This window comes from Labeo rohita, unplaced genomic scaffold (assembly GCF_022985175.1).
Source record: "Labeo rohita strain BAU-BD-2019 unplaced genomic scaffold, IGBB_LRoh.1.0 scaffold_159, whole genome shotgun sequence".
NCBI lineage: Eukaryota > Metazoa > Chordata > Actinopteri > Cypriniformes > Cyprinidae > Labeo > Labeo rohita.
The window spans coordinates 78,827-104,409 of record NW_026127769.1 but is presented as its reverse complement, the minus strand read 5'-3'; the positions used below and the strand labels follow the sequence as shown (position 1 = coordinate 104,409).

Below are 25,583 nucleotides of genomic sequence, written 5' to 3'. Positions count from 1 at the left end.
ATTGTGTGTTTTCTTCTACATTTGTAAACAGTTATAACGCAGTATGTTTCTTGTCATTGTGCTCAATCATTAAAGAACTTGAAGATTTCCAAGACTGAATCTCTGACAAATGTCAAACATTAAACATCGAACCAACTTTATATCGATATATGCACATACACATGTCTGCTGTTTGTTGAATGTATTACGTGTAGAGGAGAGAAACTTAACCTAAAGTATCAATCTAATTAGGCGGGTGTCGATCCGATAGCAATACCAACGTTGGTTTCGATATACGCGAAATTGCGGTCGATACGCCCACTCCTAAAGAGAAGAAGAAGAAATCGCAACTGAAAGTTTGAGTTAATCTTTAGATTGGCTGCGACACCATTTCAGAACACCGTGGAACAAAACAGTTTCCATCATAGTTATTGGTAAGTCCAGTAATGTCTTTCTCATATTGTGACCGTATGTTTGTTGACATTATATTATACGTTAATTTTAAATATTACGCTCAAAATCGATCAAGAGTTACTGCAAGGCGTTTCCTCAATAAATCAGACACAGTTCATGAATAGCTGACGTTTGTCACGGTGCATTTATTGTAATTTCTGCAAAACAAGAATCTGCCGCGGTAGCCTGTAATTAGATTCTCTCAGCGTTCGCGACAGGAAACTGAGTGTAAACGCTGGTTTTTCCACGTGCGCGAGTGTTACATAGAGCGCGTTCACTCTGTCTTCTGTGTTAAAAAAAAAAAAAAAAGGAAACGTTTTTCTTCTGTTCTACACATGAAATATAAATGCAAATAGGCATGTGATTATATAATATTATGTGCCTATATATATGATCTATTTTCTGTATGTTTTGTATGTTTCTATCAACAAGCAGTGTGGCGTTATTAAACATACAAAATAGTGCATGTCTGCTTATTATTAAATCAAAATCAACTTCAGATCACAATCAAAACCTAGTTCTAATACAAGCACTCCATGATGGTTTAAAGGGGGTTTTAAGCAAATACGTTAATAGTTATGTTATATACACTCAAATGTGGCATGATGCTAATTTTACTTCTGTTTAGCCTATATTTTAAGATGTTTTCTTGTAAGCATTATAGATAGTTTGTGTTTCTGGCGTAGAATCAAACTTTATTCGTTTATTATAGAATATAGGCAAGCCGAAACAAAGGGAAACTGAAGGTAAAGTTGCATGGGCTCATATCCTACATCTCTGATTCGGCACAAATCCAAAAATTCCATATACGCTATATATTTGAGGCTTATTATTATTTACTAGGTAAAATAGGCTTTGTAGTTCACGTGTGTTCCAGTATCGAAGGACAACAAATCATAATGAGCAAAAATATGGAGACGGGGGTAACTGCAGGCTGGACCAATGGGCGTGCCGAAAGGTCTTTACGATAGAGGGTACGCATTGACGTCACTTTCCCGCCGGAACACGCCCCCTCAGCCGGACTGAGCGGCAAAAGAGCCTTCAGCGTGAATGGATTTAATAGGAAGATACGAAAATGTGAGTAAAACAAAAGATAACCATAAGTTTCCTATTTAACATAAAGGCAGGCTGTTTTCTTAAACGCTATTGATCCCTTTCATCTGTTTAAGTAATAAATCCAACATAATTCTATAAACCCAAATCCCATTCTTTCACTGTAAAAAATAGTGATCATGATATAAAAAAAAAAAAAATCGAATGTACCTTTGGAATTTTATTCTGGATGGCCACAGGTTACTGACGTTTTCACCACTGCGTCTTAGTGCATCCATAATGAAAAACAAATGACAATTATTATTTTATGCATATAAAATCTCACAAGCTGTTCATAAGTTTGAAATATATTTTAGTGTTATATTACCATTGTATTGATTACACAGGATAGAAAAAAAAATTATAGAATCAGTAATTTCTACTGTTTTAACCATGCTTTACAGTTTTTCTGTACATTTACTAAAAGTGCATTAAAAATAAAAATGTTTTGCCTGATAAGGACAAACATATATGGTTGATAAAACATAATAATAATAATAATAATAATAATAATAATCAGAAGAGCCAGTAGAATTAGTACTGTTTAATAACCTTCTGTTAAGTTGCATTAACCAATTTGGCAAACAGACACAATTTTAGCCAATAAAACATTTATTCAGTTTTAGCTAGTGTACACAAGTTTTTTGTCTACACAACAAATAAATAAATAACAATAATAATCCCACCCAAATTCATTAATACATCAAAAAAAGCACACATATATCTTTGTAACATTGTAAATCATGCTTACTTATTTATATCTATGAAATTACAATTACAAATTCCATAAACATTTTTAGAAAGAGGTAGTGAAAATATATGCACATTTGTAATAATTAAAAAAAAAAAAAAAACATTTTGTAAAAAAAAAACATTTGTGTAAAGAACATTATACATCTATACAGTAGTCAACATTTGAAGTGGATCAAAAAAGTTAATCAGAGATAATTTTGAAGTTGAGGGAGAACATGAGATGGGAGTTTTCTACATACACTAACTGACATGAACCGGAAAAAAAAAAAAAAAAAAGAAAAAAAAAAACAGAGTTCAGGCAGAGAAAGACAAGATGAGCGTTTGACATTAAAAAATATATAAATTGTATTATTTTTATAAAAAAAAAAAAAAACTGTTGTTTCACTTAATAAAACCCTTCTTTTTTGGTTGGGATCATTTACAACCACATTTGGGATCGTTTGAAACCGCATTTAAAGACCACTATATGGAAAAACATCCTGAAATTATTTTCTTCAAGAAAGATATGAACATCTTGGATGACAAGGGGGGGTGACTACATTATCTTTTCAGTAAAACACAGTACATTGTAACGTAATCTTTATTTGAGTAAAGTTGTTTTTTTGTTGTTGTTGTTGTTGTTGTTGTTGTTTTGTTTTGTTTTGTTTTGTTTTGTGTTTTTACATCTGCAGTTTTTATGAACTATTAACTAACTTTTAGGTACAACACATTTTAATTTAATCATTGTTTAATGTTCAAATTTAGTGCAGTGTTAATGTTCAAACTGTGTATTTACAAAGTTAAAGTGACAACAATAAATATTCTTATTAGGAAAAAACAGCCTCATTTTTGAACTGTGCAGAGCTGTAGCTGAATAGTTAGGCCTACTATGCTACTGTATTTTAATGCTGGTCATTATGATGGTACTTGGAAAGCCAAATATTTTCTGAGGTGGTACTTGGTATAAAAAGTTTGAGAACCACTGATCTATACAAAGTGACAATTTACAGCCACTTCCTTTCCAAGTATCTATCAATTATTAGGGTTAATTGTTGCAGCCCTCCATGCATGATTTTTTTTTTTTTTTTTTTTTTTCACTCAACCTGTGATTTTTGGGTTACAAGTCTGACTCTCTAACAATTAGGCCACGATTCTTTAACATTTTTGTGCCTTTTTACTTTGTGCCTGTAATACTGGAAGATTATTAATTATAGGAATATGTTGATTTGTTATGTGTAAGCAAGGTTAAAGAGATGGGTCTTTAATCTAGATTTAAACTGACAGAGTGTGTCTGCGTCCCGAACAGTGTTGGGTCAATTGTTCCAGAGTTTGGGCGCTAGATAAGAAAATGATCTGCTGCCCGCGGTTAGACAATTAGGCCACGATTCTTCAACATTTTTGTGCCTTTTTCATTCTGATGAAGACCTTTAAAAAGATAAATAAATGCAATGTAATTGGATGATATGCCAAATAATATGTAATGAATCAAAAACTTACTGGAAGATCTTTACAGGATAACTCAGTCCAGTGTCCAGGAAAAATGGTCTGAGCAACCCTCCTATTAAATGTACCCAAAAACACAAAGGTCAGCAACATTAGGCAACTGTAAATGAATCTTAAGTAGTAACAGTACAGTACGTGTTTTAAGGGAAAGAGTTTTACATTGTCTCTGTTATTAAAATTAATATGAATATTACATTTAAATATGCATATCACATTTAAATTATCAACTTCACAAATGACAACATATCATTTAATTCACTTCAGACATCATCACTCCCATAAGAACCACCAAGACACAAAAAAAATGAATGATTTAGAACAGAACCACCACACAGCAGTTGAGAACATTGAGAACTGTTCAACTGGTATTTCCGAACATGAACCACTGAACTACTGTATGTAAAAGACCTGTACACTTGATGTATCTGCCATCACTTAGACCATTCTTGCAAAAAAAAAGTCTTAATTATAACTTACACAAACCATCCAGTGTTTCATTTGCTCCATGATGGAAACAGAATGCAGTCTTTTGCAGAAACATGAACCTGTTATAAAAATATAATGCAAACAACACTAAAATTGTGCACAATGTATATTTTGTTAGAAATATGTCTACAAAATATGTTACAGCTGGATATTATTATTAGTAGTATATATTACAAATGCATTTTAGTATTATTATTTATGCATTTAGTATTATTATTACTATTTTTTATTAGTGATGGGAAGTTCGGATCATTTTACCATCTCGGACCTTTGAGTCTCGTTCAGCAAAATGAATGAATCTTTTTTCGAGTCATTTCGTTCATTTTAGCAAAAGTCAAGTCAAGTCGCCTTTATTTATATAGTGCTTTTAACAATACAAAATTGTATCAAAGTGGCTGTACAGTATTAAATAGGAAATAGTGCATCAATAATGCAAAAGGGCAACAGTAAACACTCAATTTTCATCATTGAATTCAATGATGTCATTATTCAGCTCAGTTCAGTTCAAATAAAATACAATATTGTTTGAAAAATAAGTGTCTCCAACTAAGCAAGCCAGAGGCGACAGCGGCAAGGAACCAAAACTCCATCGGTGACAAATGGAGAAAAAAACCTTGGGAGAAACCAGGCTCAGTCGGGGGCCAGTTCTCCTCTGGCCAAAGTTCCCGTGGTCTTGTGCCGACAGCCATCTAGGTGATGTGGTCTTCACTGTGGATCCGTCTCTGGGGCTCATCTAGTTGATGTGGACTCCGCTGACATTCAGGGCTGTAGAGGTCGTCTCTAGGTGCTGATTCACCGTCTGGGCTGGGTTCGGACTGGATCCAGGGGACTGCAGTGACCATCTGATCTGGATACGGACTGGATCTGGTGGTTAATGTGACCTCGGAATAAGAGAGAAACAGACTAATATTAGCGTAGATGCCATTCTTCTGACGATGTACTGAGTACATCAGGTGTTATGGGAAGTGTTCCCGGTTCCGGTTGACCTAATTAGTGCAGCCTAACAATCCTTTAACGGATTTGAATTATAGGAATATGTTGATTTGTTATGTGTAAGCAAGGTTAAAGAGATGGGTCTTTAATCTAGATTTAAACTGACAGAGCGTGTCTGCGTCCCGAACAGTGTTGGGTCGATTGTTCCAGAGTTTGGGCGCTAGATAAGAAAATGATCTGCCGCCCGCGGTTGATTTTGATATTCTCGGTATTATCAAATTGCCAGAGTTTTGAGAACGCAGTGGACGTGAGGGACTATAATGTGATAATGTCAGACCCCTTGGACTGTTTTGCCCATGTCACACCCCCGTTGGGACTGTTTTGTTAAGTCATTATTGGTTAATCACCCACACCTGTCTTTGTATCATCAGCACTCCTTTATAAGTTGGATTATGTTCATTGTTTGGTTGTCGGATGTTAAAGTTATGTTGGCGTGTGTCTTTCCCTTCTGTTCCTGTCTGGAGTTACCGTTTGTGAAATTTATTAAAGACTTTTCATTATATTCCGTCATTGTTCATCTCATTCAACACACAGCTGTGACAGATAAGAGCTCGCTCAGGTACTGAGGAGCTAAACCATTCAGGGCTTTATAAGTAATTAGCAAGATTTTAAAATCTATACGATGTTTAATAGGGAGCCAGTGCAGTGTAGACAGAACCGGGCTAATATGATCATACTTTTTGGTTCTAGTAAGAACTTTAGCTGCTGCATTTTGGACCAGCTGGAGTTTGTTTATTAAGCGAGCAGAACAACCACCCAATAAAGCATTACAATAATCTAATCTTGAGATCATAAACGCATGAATTAATGTTTCAGCATTTGACATTGATAGCATAGGTCGTAGTTTAGATATATTTTTGAGATGGAAAAATGCAGTTTTGCAAATACTAGAGATGTGGTTTTCAAAGGAAAGATTGCCAACAAATAGCACACCTAGGTTCCTAACTGATGACGAAGAATTGACAGAACAGCCATCAAGTATTAGACAGTGTTTTAGGTTATTACACGCTGAGGTTTTAGGTCCAATAATTAACACCTCTGTTTTTTCAGAATTTAGCAGTAAGAAATTACTCGGCATCCAGCTTTTTAACTCAGCTACACAATCAGTTAGTTTTTCAAATTGTTATGTTTCGCCGGGCCACGAAGAAATATAGAGCTGGGTATCATCAGCACAGCAGTGAAAGCTAACACCATATTTCCTGATGATATCACCCAAGGGTAACATGTAAAGCGTAAAAAAAGTAACGGCCCTAGTACTGAGCCTTGTGGCACTCCATACTACGCTTGTGATCGATATGATACCTCTTCATTTACTGCCACGAATTGATGGCGGTCAGATAGATACGATTTGAACCATGCCAATGCACTACCACTAATGCCAACATCATTTTCAAGTCTATTCAAGAGAATGTTGTGGTCAACAGTATCGAATGCAGCACTAAGATCCAGTAGCACTAACAGAGAGATACAACCACGATCGGATGATAAGGGCAGGTCTGCCATAAATCAGCCAACTCTTTTCCTGCCAGTGATTTTTAAAAAGTTGCCAGCCACCGCCAGCATTTTTGATGGATTTTTACCTAAATTTGATGGCCCTCAGAATATTTTCTGTTAGGAATATATGAACATATTATATATCAAAAAAAGAGCCAAGCCTCTGCTTTTAAACAAACAAACAAACAAAAAAAACTAAACATTTTTTCTATCTTCATGTGTTCATGTTTTATCATCACTTGAATGCAGATAGGTTTCATTAGAAATTGTTACGGTCTTTGATCCTAAAATGAGCTGATAATGAATAAAATACAGTGCATATCATATATTTGCGAAGACACATTTATGTGGCCAAGTGTAATTGGAAACGTTTAAACAAATCAGATAGATATTCAACCAAAGAAAATGCAAGAAGTGACCGGGGTGTATTCCAGAAAGCAGGGTTAATTTACCATCTGCTAAATCCTAAACCCAAACATTGCTTACTCGAGGTATGCTGGTTCCAAAAACTCATCTGGGAGTATGTTCCTGGTTGTGACACGCAAGACATTCTCAACGGAGTGACAAAACGACAAGTCACTATGGAAACGGACGCTAAGACAAAACACACCATACTGCTTCTTTCTTCTTCTTCTGTTCAAAAGGTCATTTGAATACTTGGTGCATATCGCCACCTAATTGGTGGTTGCACAATTTTTTTTTTTGTTCAATCTGTAATCCTTGAGAATAAGAATTACATTATTTGTTTCATGCCAATTATATAAGGCATATATGTGTTTTTATTATAAAAATACATTATAGAAAATGCAGATTTATGGTGCGTGATGACTTCGTCATAATAGTGTATAGATAACTATTATATTATATTATTTATATAGATAACTATTATATATGCTAGTAAAATAAATATAATAATCATATTAGAACAATATATTACCTTATATTTTATTTAATACATTACCTTATATTACCTTATATTTATATTAGTGCTTTATAATTTACATATCATAAAACTAGCTATCTATCTATATGTTTATTTATTTATTTATTTATTTATTAAAAACCGTTAGCTCCAAAATAAGCTAACCCTGAAACATAACCTACTCTGGAGCAGGTTATCTTCAGAGAGCTAGTTGCTATGGCATCTTAATCATACCTTAATACCCGGGTAATGTCACATAACCTGCTTTCTGGAACACCCCCCAGGTGTAAACAGACCCTAAATGCTCCAAGTTACTTTATGTGATTAGCTTATTAGATATTTACATTAACGAGTGGTTTAACAGGTGTACCTTAAAAAGTAGCTGAAAAAATACAGGTGATTTGACATAATTAATCTTTAGAATAAAAAAATAGAGGATATGACCAAAATCACACACTAATAATACCAGTTACAATTTTGTTATGTTCAATAATGCTGTTCACTAATTTATAATTTGAATTAGTTTATAAATAAAGCTTTATTGTTTTACTTGTATTTGTTTTTTATTTGTTTTATTTTCTTTTGTAAAACTATGCAAGGTGTGGGATTAATACCCTCACAAAAAATTAACCAAGGTTTTTACTACAAATAAAACCATAAAAACACAGTTCCTATAGTTAAACCACAGTAACTACAAATTAACCATGGTTTTAGTATTTTAACCATAGTTTAACCATGGTATTTGTAGTAAAACTGTGGTTTTACAAATGGTAGTCAATACACCAAAAAACCGTGGTTACTACACTTTTACTATAATTTTCATAATTTAATGGGTAATTTTCACTGGAATCAAATGTAATTTATATTTTTATTTTTCCAGCCTCTGTTGCCCCTGTTCCACCTGCCAAGAGAGGAGACGGCAAAACCAGAATGCCTCTTGAGAGTGAGTCTAGTCTTTATTGATACACAGAGACACGATACGGGATATTTGAGCCACCTAAAGGGTCACTTCAGGGTGCTGGTTATTTTTACAGGCACCCATTACATCGTGACATACTGTAACATCCTGTGTGTTGTGTGTTTCAGTGAGTGATCTGAGGATTGTTCTTCTGGGTAAGAGTGTGTCAGAGAACAGCCAAGTGGGAAACTTCATCTTAGGAAGAGCAGCGTTTGACAGCGAATCTCCTTCAGATGATGTAGGGCCGTATAGTGACAGAGTCCGAGGAAAACATGTTACTGTCGTCAACACTCCTCTCCTGCTCAACCCAGATCTCTCACTACGTCACATCACACAGGCAGTGAAGGAGTGTTTGTCTCTGTCTGCTCCAGGACCTCACGTGATCATTCTGGTCCTCAAACCCGATGAGTGTTCAAGAGAAGAGAAAGCGTGCATCGAGATACTGCTCAGCTGTTTCTCTGACAGTGTGTTTCAACACACCCTGGTGCTCACGACACAAGAGCCAGACCGTGCTGAGCCAACTGAAGTCAATGATGTCCTAAAGGAAATCATTAAGAAATGTTCTAACAGACACAACAGATTGGAGAGAAACAGCACCCCTGCTGGCCTTATAGCATCACTTCAGGAAATTGTTCAGGAGAACGATGGATGTTACTTGAATTGTAACAAATGTGGAGATTTCACTACAGAAGCCACAGAAAGAGGTGAGTGCACAAAAGATCATATTTATTTGTAAATAAACAGTTTATGCTGCAGTCACATCAAGTCTTATGAAAGTTCCTACCTCACTCAAAACATTTCTGATGCCAGATCTTCTAATCGTGATAACTGATCTTTGGCTAGTTTAGTTATCTGAATGAATTTGATTAAAATATCTTTATTTAGATGTCTGAGTTTACTGCGCGTTCTTTGGAAAGGGGAGATGTATTTATACTTGAAACCATAATATCAAGTTTGATGTCAAGACAGCAATGTAATGACATCATTTGCTTAAAAAGAAAAGTAAAAACGACGTAAAGATTCTAATAGACAAATGAAGACGTTTTACAATTTATGTCGAAATAATTTAATCCTTGTGTTGTTTTCAAATATCTGTAAAACCTTTGAGGTTCCCCAAAAATTACTTATAAATCCTTTGTTTTGCTATATTATCATCAAATATGGGATTCATTCTTTCTGTCAACCTGTTTTCTTTCAATTAGGACTGAATTTGTATTTATTTTTGGATTTGATTAATCATAAGCCTCACTGATCTTAGCTTATGCACATTTGAGAATAACTGTGTCCATATTAAATAAAATCAGGATTTTTTTTAACTGTTTAACTCACTAGTGTGCTCTGTTTAACCAGGAGGTTTGTTTTGAAAAGCTTTTATTTTGTACAAAATTGCATAAATTCCTAACCATAATTATTTATTAAGTTAGATAAAAATATTTTCTATGATAGGAAAAGTGCCTGAGCAAAGACTATCGTCAAAGCTCATTGTAATTATCCTGAAGGGATATGGTGTATTTGGCCAAGCTCACTACCCTTTGCAAGGCTTTATGTTTGAGGGCAATGTGGTTCCCAAACCAGGGTGTGATATGCCCAGTTAGGATGCTTTCAATAGCACAGCTATAAAAAGTCCTAAAAAGAGGATACGTGAGCTCATTCCTAACCTCCTCAATCGCCTGAGGAAGAAAAGTCGCTGCTGTGCCTTTTCTCACAGTGTTCTGTATGTGTGCGGTCCATGTTTGGTCCTCCGTAATGTGTATGCCAAGAAACTTGAAAGAGCTGGTCCTCTCTACTCTGTCGCCATTGATAGTGATGGGGGCATATACTACTTTCTGACTTCTAAGTCAGCTCATTAGTCTTTGCAGTGTTGAGGGAGGGGTGATTTTCCTCTCACCTCTGTACTTCCTCACGATGTGCAATCTCGTTGCCATGGGAGATAAGACCAACCACTGTTGTGTCATCAGCAAACTTCCCAGTAATATTGGAGCTTCTGGTAGCCACACAGTCATACGTGTTGAGGGAAAACAGGAAGGAATTCAACACATCCTGTCTGGAGTGTCAGTGTTAAGTGTGAGGATTCGACACTGGTTAGACAAGGAAGCTCAGGGTCCAGTTTGTTTCTGATTGCCTGAGATTGTCTTTCAAAATCTTCTCATAGACAAGAGTAACTAACAGCTACTAAATGGATACAATAAATGGATAAAGTGCAAAGATCGATAAATGCAAGTGACTGAGTTGGATGTTACTATGAACGTGACCTTATGGAAAGATAAACTGAAGTTCCCTGAAAGTAATAATGTAAACCTTATTCTATCTTCAACAAATAAATTGGTAGATTATTTGTTATTAACTGATATCAGTTATATAGAATCTAAAGCAAATTAGATAATCATAAACTGACAATACACTAATGCCAACGGTCTCTGTCAAGAGATTTGGAAAGAGTGATATATTAACGTTCCGCATCTTCCACTTTTGACCTGGGCCACGTTGCAGTGGGAAGAGAGGAGTTAGATCTGTTTTCAGCCTTGGACTCGAAGCGCTGATGAACTCCTGAGCACTGAGAAGGTCCTTTGGTCTGGAACATGCAAACAGGAGCCTTGAAGATGAAGGTTCTGAAGTCTGTACAGAAGATCTGGACTAACAGGAACACACAGGAGGGAGAACATTGACATTCTGAAGTCGTCGCAGATGATCCTGGGAGTTTGGAACTCGCAAGCAGAGGATTGTTGGAGAGAAGAATCTGAAGTCGTTGCAGAAGATGGGGGGCACTACACTTGTGATCGTTGTTGCTGCGGCAGTTTCCAAATTCCCCAAACTCACTTGCAGATCTTCCTCATTTCTCCAGCAAAGCAGCTTAGCTCTGGGTTTAGCAGTAGACTACGCCACTTAGTACACAGTGCTTAGCACCTAGCACAACGAAACTTAGCAACACAAAACTTAGCGACACGAAACATAGCACCCCTTTTGTCTTAAAGAGAACCTTTCAACACTTCCTTGAGAAGGCGGGAATTGCATGTTGGCACCTTTCAGATCCAGCGTTTTGATTGGCCAATTCTGTCAGAAGTGGTATGGCCCCTCTGATCTGAGACCCATTTGCATACCTTAAAGTCTATGTTTAGAACAAAGTCTTCAAAGTTTTTCTCATGCATAATTCACATTGTGCTGAAAATATGAAGACCAAACATCAAGTGTTAAGGCTGAACATTGACCAATGCATTTATATATACAGTATTTACATTGATGGGTAATGTATAATGTATATATTGCTGTATCACATACAGCACTCATTAAAGGGGTCATCGGATTACAGCCTTTGAGTGGCCCAGATCTGGACTACAGACATGAGCCAATCATGGCCCAAATCTCAGCCAAATAGTAACTCATAGCCAGCCCTGAACTGGACCAGAACAAGTTTTAATAGTGCTACCCAATCTCAAAAAAAGTGCTACCCAATCTTGTTTTAAGTGTACTTGATGGAGAGGAACACTATCACTCCCCATCTCAATACCACAAATTAAAACATCAGTGCCTGTGTACGAACTTTGTGGGAAGGGCAGTAACTCCTTTAAAATGAAGGACTGTGCCGAGCCAGTATCTCGCAGAATCACAATGGGCTGATGCTCAGTGTCTGACAAGCAAACAGAGCCAGAAAGGAGAAAAGGTTGCATGGACTCATCTTCAAGCAAAGACATAGTTTGCGCCAAAGCAGCTTTCTTAGTTTTAGCTTCAGCATTTTTCTTTTTCCAAGCCTGACACTCAGCAATAAGATGACCTTGGTCAAGGCAGTAAAAACAGAAATGTCTGTCTCTTCCACCTGTCTCGGTTACCATTACTTTTTGTACTTTTTTTCTCGCACAGTATTTTTACTAGCAAGAGGAATGTTTGACGAACGGACAGATGGAAACACATTACGGTGTGTCAAAACAAACCTGTCTGCTAACAGCAGTATCCAACAACGCAGTTACTTTTTGTTCATTTAAATGAACGACGACACCCTCGGAAAGACCGCTTTTAAAGTCCTCCAGTAAGATCAACTCTTATAACTGCTCAAAAGTAGTGATTTTACTGGAGAGACACCAAAAAAATTTTTTTCAAACAATCCTCTTTTCTCTCTCACAAATTCCACGTGAGTCTGTCTCGCTGACTTTGCATGTGCTCGAAACTTTTGCCGGTACGCCTCAGGCACTAGCTCATATGCTCGGAGGACTGCTGCTTTAACAACCTCATAATCGAGAGACTGCTCTGAGGGGGAATAGGCTTTTTGCTCAATTCCTCAGATCGCAACGCTAAAGTGCGGAGTTTAATTTCTCTATCAGTTTCTGCTTCTACCACTTGAAGTTTTAAGCATAAATTTTAATTTTCTTGCTGCTTCACGTGGAGATCTAATTCTTTTAAACGGATGGATAAGGAGCAGAGCATATGACCACGCCCAAAAAATACATCCTGGGACGTAACACTATACATCTGCTTTAATCTCACATTGTAGCATCACACAATGTGATCACCTGTTTATATAACTTCAGTGATTACAGTGGATCTTACCTTTCACTGTCTAAAACAATGTGCTTTCCTGTAGTGTGAGCCCGGCTTTACCTTGTGGTTTCCGCCACAAGGCAAAACCGGTTTGGTCAGTCTGAGGTAGTGAGTGATCATTCACACTTAAGCCGGGCTGACAATACAGGATTTTTAGCCTGATTTTGCCCTGAATTTCCCATCTTTTTACCCCCGATCTGCTCTCACACAAATCGGGGCCGCCCCGATCATATCAAACATGTTTGATATTCAGGATTTTAAATCTTTAAATAAATTAAATTTCTTATGTTTTTGTAGTAACACTGTCTGTATAATATGTTGAAAACATACCACAACCGTATGGAGCAAGGAAAGCAATGATCCATGCGGCCCGAGTCCGACCCAAGCCCATCTTTTTTACTCTTCTCCCAAAACAGCTTATATACTACTGTTTTAGCAATTAAAATAGTTCAGTTTTGAATATAATGGCAAAGTGATTATATTTTGTTTCTGCTTTTTTATTAAGTTAATTATGAGAAACGTTTGGAGCATTTTCATTAAATATAAGTTTTTTTTTTTTTTTTAATTAACTTCCAATCGGTCAGCGGCAGACAGTGAGTTGATCATAGACTATGTTTAATCAGTTTTGCCTTCTCAAATCACGACCTGCCTAAAGTAAAATCTATAGACATAAAACAGTTAAAGCATATAACAGTTAACCAACATGTATTTTTTTATTTTTTATTGCATTTTTTTTATTATTATAAACTACAGCAAAACATATACAATTATAACAAGACATCCAAATAAACAAAATTAATAAATAAAAAAAACATTTGTAAACATTAAAAGGGAAAATGACAATCGGTTGCGTAAGATCACGTGAGGCGCTCCATCCGTCATGATAATAGGCTCGTTTGAGATGTGCCTCGTCTGAAATGTAGGTGAGAGTAGGGGCTGCAGTGAGGGGAGAAGTGAAATCAGTGCAGTCAAGACGGACAGTTCTGACCTGGAGAAGTAGAACAGACACTTACGAGATCAAAGATATAGTGTTATCACACTCATGTGCTGTGTTGCTGATAAACATGATATAATTTCATCTCTGTTGTTTTTATATGAAAATAAATATGATGAACAAGACACTCAAAGTGTTTGCTATTTAATTCCATATGAAAGGCTTATTTATCATCCAGTTTTACTTTAATACAAACGTGTATTTTAGATTTTTTATAGAACTATGACAACAATCTCACAGATCGCACTGGCATAGTGTTTTACAATATTCATGCATAATTTAAACACATAATCACATGATATTAGATTAAAAAATAAAACATTTTAGAAAAGAACGGCAACATCACGGTTGTCTGAACCAATGAGCTTTAGGCTGTGTCGTCATCCAGGTGTTTCCCATCATGCTTTTGGTCAGCACAGTTGGTGGAGAGATACTGTACTCGACTGCTCAATCCGACACAGCCGCCTCGCTGTCGCCAGAGTGTTTTGGCACATGTCAGCATGACATCAGAGCAAGGCGGATGTAACTCGGACACACTAACCGGCATGCATCTTGCCGTGATCACCGGTGATTGATTCTGCGCAGAATTTGCTCATCTCAAACAAGCCTTTTCTCAAGTCCGATAATGCTGACAAGTCTGTGTTTTTAGAACAATAAAAGTGTTTTACTGTAGTCGCAATGTTATATTGAGTCAGATCTATCATGAAACACTGATAAAAGCACATATAACCCCACTTTATTAGTATTTAAATAGTATATGTTTATGTTGATCATTATTCTTGTTCAGATGGCGCTGTATTAAGCAATATGTGAAACGCACGACTGCTCTCGGCTGCTCTCGTTGATCTCCGTCTGTAGCCGTAGATGAAGTCGAACACACCTAAAATCTTGTAGTGTGTGATGCGCCATGATTTTCAAATCTTGTAGTGTGTGCATGTTTAAGATTTCAGGCAAGATAATCTGCAAAGTTTCTCCTTATGTGTGCGCTGCAACCAGATTTCATAATCGGTTAGGATTTTAAAAATCCTGTAGTGTGAGCTCAGCTTGAGGGAGAATAAAGCAGTTCCTAACTGGAGATTACTGTATGTAAATGTTAACCCCCCTCTCCACATGAGGTAATGTTGTTATCTTTCAACAAAAGCCATCCTTTGTTGTCCACAGAACCTGATAGCATGTGGCATGGAGGGGTTTTTGCTTTGTAATGTTTAATTTTGTCCACAAGAGGTCCCTATAGGACTCTCATATCTAACTTGTGCCTCTCGTAAACAGTGCTAATGTTTTCCAAGTGTCTCCTTCTGTGTTGTATATTTAATCTCGTTGGTTCCTTTGTATCTTTGCTTGGTTATTGTTGTTCCTAAGGCTGGTCACACACTAGACAATTTTCAAGTCTTAACTGATTTTAAAACCATGGGACACCACAGACGTGAAGACAGTTTTAACTCATTTTTAGCCTTATAATCCTCTGAACACACACACTAGATGATTCGAGCAGACCATGAGACTACACAATTGTTGATTGTAAAATGATTTCACAGTGACACAAGATCTCACGGAGACCCACAAGATCAAATAAATGTTTGATATATACTGTTTGAGTTCGGGGATGCTCCGTCTCGGTCGGGAGCAGTTAAATAATTGTAATGACACCATGTAATATAGGATTTTTTGCAGAAAGCATTGAATCGGGCCAAATTGACCTTAAAACCATCCAGTGTGCAGCCAGCAAGTTTTCTTCTGTGCCTTTTGGATTTTTCCCTGTTTATTTTTGCTGCCTTAAAGGGGTCATCGGATGCTAACGTCACTTTTACATGTTATTTTAACATTAATGTGTGTTGTCAGTGTATGTACAAATCTACCCTATAATGATAAAAATCTATGCAGTGGTTTTTAATTAATCTGTAAAAATAATATCCCTGTTCTCAGATGCCTGTCGTTGTGGCATCACACGAACAGAGGCCACTCCCACAATCGTTGATTGACATGAGCGTCTGACCTCAGATCAGCTGTAACAGTCTGACCTCTTTGTTTTGATGCCAGAGCAGGGATGTAAGTTAGACAAGAATATCTCTGATTGAGTGATTGAGGTGTTGTGTTGCTGGATGTAATAATGAACATAGTGGTCGTCATTTACTCCCGACATCTGAGCCGCTGAAGATGCAGTGGATTACGTTTGTTTGTGAAGGGAATGCACCTCCCGATCTACATATATCCGTCTATGTTCACACAAATCATTCATGATCCAGATTCACTTACAGCAGAAGTGAGTGTAAGGGTTTTTTATGAATCTCTGCAATCACCTTTCCTAATAACATGCTAGTTAGCAACTAAACACTAATGCGCTAAATGCATCATCAGGTAAAAAGTCTCTCAGAGCAGCGGGGAGAAGAGAGGGGCGGGGCGAGCAGAGCTCATTTGCATTTAAAGGAACAATCCATCAGAATGAGATGATTTTTGCAGAGCTGATTTTGACAAGGTAAAAAGGGTGTTGTTTTACAAAACCATTGAGAATTTTTAATCAAAGTATATTATAGACTTTTCATTAAGACCCTAAAGAATCATATCAACTTGTGGAAAATGGGCATCCGATGACCCCTTTAAAATAAAGATTTAAAATTAAAATACGCAACAATTTGCTAATTCGTGGACAAATCTTTTTTTCCATGTCATATACTTCTCTGTCAAAATAAAGGACAGAAAACTAATAGCCTAATGAAGTAATAATAATAATAATAATAAAATATTTGTGAAAAATATTAAGAAGTGTGAGAATATTGACATTTAGCATATCAATATTAAACATACAAGATTCTTTAATTTAATTTCTTTAATTTAACCTAATATAACATTATTCAAATGACATAAATAAAACTGTACACCTGTTAAATGTGTAAAAATCTAAAATATTACATAGTTCTGTGTGGCGTGAGGAAAAATAAGCACAGACTCAAAGGACTGACATTTATCCTGCAAACAAACGCACATAACTTCAGAAGTACTATATTTGCTTCTGTGAATATGAATTATTATTGTTTTTCTAACATTTTCACCGAATGCAGCTGTCAAATGTAACACATCAGTGGGGCAAAGCTGACAGCTATTTGTGAAAATCGAAATAGCTTTCGAGACGCATTTAAATCTGATCGCTTAAACCACTGGAGGTGGTCTGTGCCGCATTCCAGACGAAACTGGACAAGTGTAAATGCATCTGGTTGTTGAAACCATATATGCAAATTTTACTTCTCCCAAAAAAATAATAAATGTGTGAGAGCGTTTTATAGGCTATGTCATGTTATAGTCAGACATGACTGCTAATGCAACGCACATCGCCGCGGATCAGTAGCTGAGTATCTCCCACATGCAAACTGACACAAATGAAACTGAAAGTAAGTTGCAGATGCTCAACACACTACATTTACTAATAACTGTCAGTGTTTTGGTCCTGTTTTGCCATGGTAGTCCTACCTGTGTTCCCATATTTGGTCATTTTCCTCTCTCGTCTCTCCTTTAGTCCTTTGTTACTTGTCATACCATATGCTCCTGTGTACCTGCTTTTTTTGTTTAAACTTATTCTTTGTCTCCTTGTTCCCTCCAACGCATCATGACAATAATACAAATTGCAATTTTGTTATGTTCAATAATGTTGTGTTCAATAATTTATTATTTGAATTAGTTTATAAAGCCGTTTTTGTTTTTCCTTCACAGCAAAAAGCCCAGTGTTACATTAACACTCTTGAGAGTTTATTTGAGTCCACACTCAAGAACCGGTGTATGAATCTCAACAACGATAACAAACGGCATATTCAGATAAACAGATCAACTCTGAACATCACAAAACAAGCTACTAAAAAGTCACATAAAAACAGCAAAAGCAAAGAAAATAGTAAGAATAAAAGAAATTACAAAGACAATTCAGCTCATAATTTATTCATGCTGCAATGCATGATGGGTGCCACAACTCGGTGTTCTCTTCAGTGTTACTTTTAACACTCTTGAGTGTGGAGCCAAATGAACTGAAGTTGAAGTTAATTTAACACTGGGCTGTGTTGTATTTGTTTTTTATTTGTTTTATTTATAATTTGTTTTATTTTCTTTTGTAAAACTATGCAAGGTGTGGGATTAATACCCATACAAAAATTAACCAAGGTTTTACTACAAATAAAACCATAAAAACACAGTTCCTATAGTTAAACCACAGTAACTACAAATTAACCATAGTTTTAGTATTCTAACCATAGTTTAACCATGGTATTTGTAGTAAAACTGTGGTTTTACAAATGGTAGTCAATACACCAAAAAACCGTGGTTACTACACTTTTACTATAATTTTCATAATTTAATGGGTAATTTTCACTGGAATCAAATGTAATTTATATTTTTATTTTTCCAGCCTCTGTTGCCCCTGTTCCACCTGCCAAGAGAGGAGACGGCAAAACCAGAATGCCTCTTGAGAGTGAGTCTAGTCTTTATTGATACACAGAGACACGATACGGGATATTTGAGCCACCTAAAGGGTCACTTCAGGGTGCTGGTTATTTTTACAGGCACCCATTACATCGTGACATACTGTAACATCCTGTGTGTTGTGTGTTTCAGTGAGTGATCTGAGGATTGTTCTTCTGGGTAAGAGTGTGTCAGAGAACAGCCAAGTGGGAAACTTCATCTTAGGAAGAGCAGCGTTTGACAGCGAATCTCCTTCAGATGATGTAGGGCCGTATAGTGACAGAGTCCGAGGAAAACATGTTACTGTCGTCAACACTCCTCTCCTGCTCAACCCAGATCTCTCACTACGTCACATCACACAGGCAGTGAAGGAGTGTTTGTCTCTGTCTGCTCCAGGACCTCACGTGATCATTCTGGTCCTCAAACCCGATGAGTGTTCAAGAGAAGAGAAAGCGTGCATCGAGATACTGCTCAGCTGTTTCTCTGACAGTGTGTTTCAACACACCCTGGTGCTCACGACACAAGAGCCAGACCGTGCTGAGCCAACTGAAGTCAATGATGTCCTAAAGGAAATCATTAAGAAATGTTCTAACAGACACAACAGATTGGAGAGAAACAGCACCCCTGCTGGCCTTATAGCATCACTTCAGGAAATTGTTCAGGAGAACGATGGATGTTACTTGAATTGTAACAAATGTGGAGATTTCACTACAGAAGCCACAGAAAGAGGTGAGTGCACAAAAGGTCATATTTATTTGTAAATAAACAGTTTATGCTGCAGTCACATCAAGTCTTATGAAAGTTCCTACCTCACTCAAAACATTTCAGATGCCAGATCTTCTAATCGTGATAACTGGCTAATTTGACACTCACATAATAGCTATCAATGTTCAAATTAATTACACAATAATTACACAGAATCTTGAACGTGTGACACACTAGAGCATAACACATTGTTCTTGTGCCGCATGCACATTTGAGCGTCTTCTTTTCCTTTTAAGCCTGAGACACTGCACGATTTTAGCAATCCTATAAGATTATTGCTGATCACACTGTGCAAAATAGATCCATACGATGATGACACCTGTTGATTCATGTAGGCTACGACGCACGTTACTATAGAACAGGGGTATTTAACTAAAGTTTAAAGAGGTCCAGTCAGAGAAAATTTCTTGAAGCAAAAGTCTGGAAGATCATAATGTCTAACAAGTTAGTGTAAAAGCTTATATATTTAACTTTTTATAATATAATTTAATCTTAGACATCTGCAAGTAATAAAACCCTGACTGCCAAATCAAATGAATTCAGTACAATTCAAAAACCTTTTGACTGATTTATTGTCATGTAACATAACTGAACATATATGTAGATAAATGATGTGCAATAAAGTTAAAATGCATTCAGACTGTGTTTAAGAGGACTATGTACATATATGGTATTTCCGGTCCTGGTATGCCCCCTTGTGGTGATACCTTATCTATACAAGGATGCAGGTTGTTTGGGTGATATGAGCTCCGGATGGGAGCTAATAAACACGTTCTTCTCCAGCATACAAGCGTCTTCGTTTCTATAACGAACTACATGGTGTCAGAAGTTAAAATACTCAAGAAAGAAAGAAAATAAATGAGAACATAATGGCCGAAGGATTTCGCCGACCAGACCCGCTGATCTTCGACGGCAACACAGCAGAAAACTGGCGAAAATTCGAACTAGAATTCGACATATTCATCGCAGCAGCCCACAGTGAAAAGCCAGATAAAACTAAAGCCTACATACTCCTCAATCTTGCGGGACCAGAGGCAATTGAAAGAGAGCGTTCATTCACATATGCTCCAGCGATACTGGCTGCCAATGGGCAAGATGTAGTTACACCAGCGGAGTCAAGAGAAGATCCAGAATGTTTAAAGCGAAAATTCAGAGAAGTATGTAGTCCGGAGACAAACGTGACGATGGAGAGACATTCGTTTAATACCAGAAATCAAAAACCAGGGGAAACCATCGAGGCTTACGTGAGTACACTAAGAAATAAGGCAAAAACATGTAACTTTGGTGCGCTCACGGACGAATTAATTAGAGACAGACTGGTGTGCGGCATAGACAATGATAGTGTGAGAAGAGTGTTGCTCAGAGAAAGTGATCTAACTCTTGCGAAAGCTGTTAAAATATGCCAAATCAGCGAATTAACCGAACAGCACACAAAGGTACTGGCTGCACCGCGTACCGGGCCTACGAGCGTTGATGCAGTTCACTTTAAAGCAAAAGGGAGAAAAGCCGTGGTGCACCGGCAGGAACCGCAACAAAAGCAACTGAGCGGGACAAAGAACATTACAAACTGTAAAAATTGTGGTGGAAATCATCCAGCAAAGCGGGATCAATGCAAAGCTTTTGGACAACAGTGTCACCGTTGTAAAAAGTTAAATCATTTCAAGTCCCAGTGCCGATCTGCATCAAAAGACAATTTCAAATTAATTCATCAAATCACTGATGTAAACACAGACAGCAGCGAGGAGTCATTTCATATCGACGGGCTGTGTCTTGGTGCCAGTGAAATAGATGCAGTCAACCAAAGTACAACTAACAAGCAAGAAATACACTGCAGCCTGACAGTAAATGGTAAGCCCCTTGAGCTTAAAATTGACACGGGAGCAAAGTGCAATGTCATTTCAACTGAAACATACCAAGCAGTGAAAAAAGAAGAGAAAATCCAAGAAAAGTCAAGAGCAACATTAGTGGCATATGGAGGCACTGTGATTCAAACACGAGGAACTGTGATGCTGCAATGCTTGACCAGCAAACAAAAATCACACCTGTTGCAGTTTCATGTTGTTGATAAGAATGTCAAATCATTGCTGGGCCTGCCAGACTGTTTAAAAATGAACTTAATATCTCTCAAAGAAGAAGTGCACGGAATTGATTTCAACAAAAATCATAACCTTTCACAAGAAATATTCACAGAGTATGCTGACCTGTTTGACGACGAGTTAGGCACCTTACCTGTGACATATTCAATGAAGATCAACCCAGACATTACTCCAATGGTAAGGCCCCCTCGCAGAATACCTGTAGCAATGCGGGACAAAGTAGAAGCAGAACTGAACAACATGACAAAATTGGGCGTCATAACACCCATTTCAGAGCCCACACAGTGGGTGTCCTCAATGGTCGCCACACACAAGAAAGACACTGACAAGATCCGTCTATGCATCGATCCACGAGATCTAAATGAAGCCCTTATGCGCCCTCATCATCCTATGCGCACAGTAGAAGAGGTAGCTTCACAAATGTCCAATGCAAGCGTATTCTCAGTGCTTGACGCTAAAAGCTCATTCTGGCAAATTAAGCTAGACCATGAATCTTCCCTGTGTACTGCTTTTGCAACCCCCTTTGGCAGATATCGTTTTTTGCGCATGCCTTTTGGCATTAATTCGGCATCAGAGGTGTTCCAGCGAGCAATGGAACAGATCTTCACAGGCTTTCCATGTGCCATAATTGTAGACGACATCATTGTTGGAGGAAAAGGGGAGAAGGAGCATGACGAGAACTTAAGGAAGGTTCTAAACAGAGCACGGCAAGTGAATCTGAAACTCAACCCACAAAAGTGTAAGTTCAGGCTTAGAGAAGTCAGTTATGTGGGCCACCTGTTCACAGAACATGGATTAAAGCCAGATCCAGCCAAAATACAGGCCATTACAGAGATGCCACCGCCAAATGACAAAGCTGCCTTGCAACGTTTCTTGGGCATGGCTAACTACCTCGGCAAATTTATCCCAAATTTCAGTGAACTGGCAGCACCACTACGACAGCTGCTCCACAGGGACGTAGTTTGGTGCTGGTCACAGCAACAACAAGAGGCATTTGACACACTAAAAAAGTGCATTACATTCCCACCAGTGCTGAAATACTTTGATGTAAGCAAACCTGTGACCATCACGTGTGATGCTTCTCAATATGGATTAGGCGCAGCATGTCTGCAGAATGATCAGCCCATTAGCTATGCCTCACGTACTCTCACTGAAACGGAAATGAGGTATGCTCAAATTGAAAAAGAGCTATTGGCAGTGGTCTTCGCCTGTCAGAAGTTCTATGACTACATCTATGGGAAACCAGTCTTAGTGGAAACAGACCATCAACCCCTTATCACAATTCTGAACAAACCCCTACATACTGCTCCAGCACGACTCCAGCGAATGATACTGAAGCTGCACAAATTCAATCTGACTTTGACATACAAAAAAGGAAAGCAGCTCTATCTGGCTGACACACTGTCACATGCTCCCAGGAAGGTGACAGATCTCAAAGACGAGGAAGATTTTGAGGTGATGGCTGTCCAAGTAATTTCAGTCAACCGGCTGCAAGAGCTCAGAGAACACACTGAAAAAGACAGCTCTCTGCAAGTTCTGTGCAACACCATCAAGAACGGCTGGCCAAAGAGAATTCAGAGTGTTCCGGTGCAACTAAAACCCTACTTTCCTTTCAGGGATGAGCTCAGTATTGAGGATGAAATCATCACAAAGGGAACAAGAGTTGTAATTCCTCACAGCCTACAGAGTGAAAATCTACAGATCTTGCACAAAGGCCATGCAGGAGCCGAAGCGACCAAACGCAGAGCACGCGATGTCGTTTTCTGGTTGACTATGACACAGGACATTGACAACTTTGTGCAGTCCTGCAGCATATGCAATGCTTTAAAACCACATCAACAAAAGGAGCCATTGCACTTACACGAGATCCCAGAACTGCCTTGGTCTGTCGTTGCCACTGACATATTTGACTGGAACAGCCAACAGTACCTAGTGCTGGTAGATTCATATTCTGGGTGGTTTGAAATAAATCCACTTAGAAATTTGTCTTCACAAAACGTCATCAACAAACTGAAGAGGCACTTCTCTGTGCACGGCATTCCCCTAAAGCTTATCACCGATAACGGCACCCAGTTCACAAGCCAGATTTTCAGAGATTTTACAAGTTCGTGGGACTTTTGTCACATCACTAGTAGTCCTGAATATCCCCAGGCAAACGGTCTCGCAGAAAGAGCCGTTCGTAGTGCAAAGCGCCTGCTCGAAACCACTAAGAGGGATGGGACAGACTTGTATTTGAATTTGCTGAACATCCGCAACATTCCTCGGGATAAGATACTGGGTTCACCGGCACAGAGATTGATGTCCAGGGTAACACGTACCAACATGCCAATCAGCAAGCAGATGCTGAAGCCAAGATCGAAGGACACTGTGAAAATCAAAGAACAACTTTCCAAAAAGAGACAAATGCAGAAGATGTTCTATGATAAAAGGAGCAAGCCACTCTCTCCACTACATGAATCCCAAGTAGTGAGGATGCAAACAACAAAAGGACACGACAAGATTGGAGTTGTTAGGAGCACTCTCGCTGAGCCCAGATCGTATGTTGTGGAGTCCAATGGTAAAGAGTACAGGAGAAATCGTCGACATCTACTCCCTGTAAAAGAACCCTTTCCACACTGCACACAAGCCAATCTGGAGGACCTGTTGTCACAACTCAAATCTATGTCAGACAGCAACAACGTGTCTAAAGAGGCTGTGCATTCTGAAGAGAACATTCCAGCTGAGCCAACAGATCAAAAGTTGCCATACCGTACTAGATATGGTCGGGTTTCCAAGCCCAATCCTTAGTACTCTGTTTAACCACACATGTTGTCGAGAATCTAACGTACAGAACGTGTTATGGCAAGGAGTAATTTGATATTTTAGTTGTCATTTTCAGTTACAATTTAAGTTTTGCAATTTCTAGATGTTATAAAGATGTTCGTAAAGTTGCAGAGTTTCACTTAGAGGGAATTACAAAACTAAGGAAAGGGGATGTAGATAAATGATGTGCAATAAAGTTAAAATGCATTCAGACTGTGTTTAAGAGGACTATGTACATATATGGTATTTCCGGTCCTGGTATGCCCCCTTGTGGTGATACCTTATCTATACAAGGATGCAGGTTGTTTGGGTGATATGAGCTCCGGATGGGAGCTAATAAACACGTTCTTCTCCAGCATACAAGCGTCTTCGTTTCTATAACGAACTACAATATATGTATGACTGTAGATATGTATAATGGTCTCTCATTAATTAAATATTGGCACTTTTAATAAGAGCCACAGTTTCTGAACATATGAGACACACTGGTTTAGTGCTCCCAGTGGGAAGTATGAACATAAATGAATCTGTCCATTCCGGATTAAATGCTCTGTTTTCGCTGTCTACCTTTCTTTTTTTGGAGAGCGCCGTTTGTTCAGTTTTTTCTCTCTTAGTCTTGATCGTCTCTTTTTCTGTCTGTTTCTCTGTTTCTCCGTCTCACTCGTCTGTTTCTCTCTTCGTTTCACTTGCCTGTTTCTCTCTTTCTCCGTCTCACTCGCCTGTTTCTCTTTTTCTCCGCCTCACTCGTCGGTTTCTCTCTCTTTCTCCGTCTTTCTCGCCTGTTTCGCAGTCGCCTGTGTCTCTGTTTCATGTATGGCTATCTTTCTTTTCTTTTTTACCATCTCTTTTAATGTGAAACTTGCCGCTTAACACTCTCATCTGTCTGCGCTGTAGACTCGCAATGTTTATCAGACTTGATAGGCTGAGTGGTATCACGTGGTATGCTTAGCTCGCATGCAATTGGCTTGTGCGTTTCCACTACCATACAATCATATAGCGGCGCTGGTTGAAATAGAAGCGTCCCGACAGTTTTTTAAATCATAACCTTAACGTTGACGTTTTGGCTGTAGGTCCGGGTCCGTATGGGATGGCTTCTCGGTCCGGACCCGGACCGCAGTCCGCCTGTTAGTGAAGGCTGCTATAGAAGAATAAAATGTCATCAGCATGCACTAGTGGTAAACAAAAAGAGCAATTAATCACACTTTGGCAGTTGTGGTTTTTATGTGTGCTGAATAAAAGTGGAAGCAGTGAAAGAGGAAAGAATAAGAGCTTGAGGTGGAGGAGCTTTAGGTTTTAGCACCATGTCATGTTGATGTCATGTGGCATTTTTATAGTGTGCTTATA

At 38.1% G+C, this 25,583-nt stretch overlaps 1 protein-coding gene across 1 annotated transcript; it reads left to right on the top strand.

Annotated features, from left to right (window-relative positions):
• Window positions 1–367: 367 nt before the first annotated feature.
• On the top strand, window positions 368–19,582 carry LOC127158600 (GTPase IMAP family member 8-like). The gene is made up of 6 exons (XM_051101669.1): window positions 368–413; window positions 8,535–8,597; window positions 8,741–9,316; window positions 18,524–18,586; window positions 18,730–19,305; window positions 19,578–19,582. The coding sequence occupies exons 2-6, from the start codon at window positions 8,585–8,587 to the stop codon at window positions 19,580–19,582; spliced, it is 1,233 nt and encodes a 410-aa protein (XP_050957626.1). The 5' UTR covers window positions 368–413; window positions 8,535–8,584.
• Window positions 19,583–25,583: the final 6,001 nt, after the last annotated feature.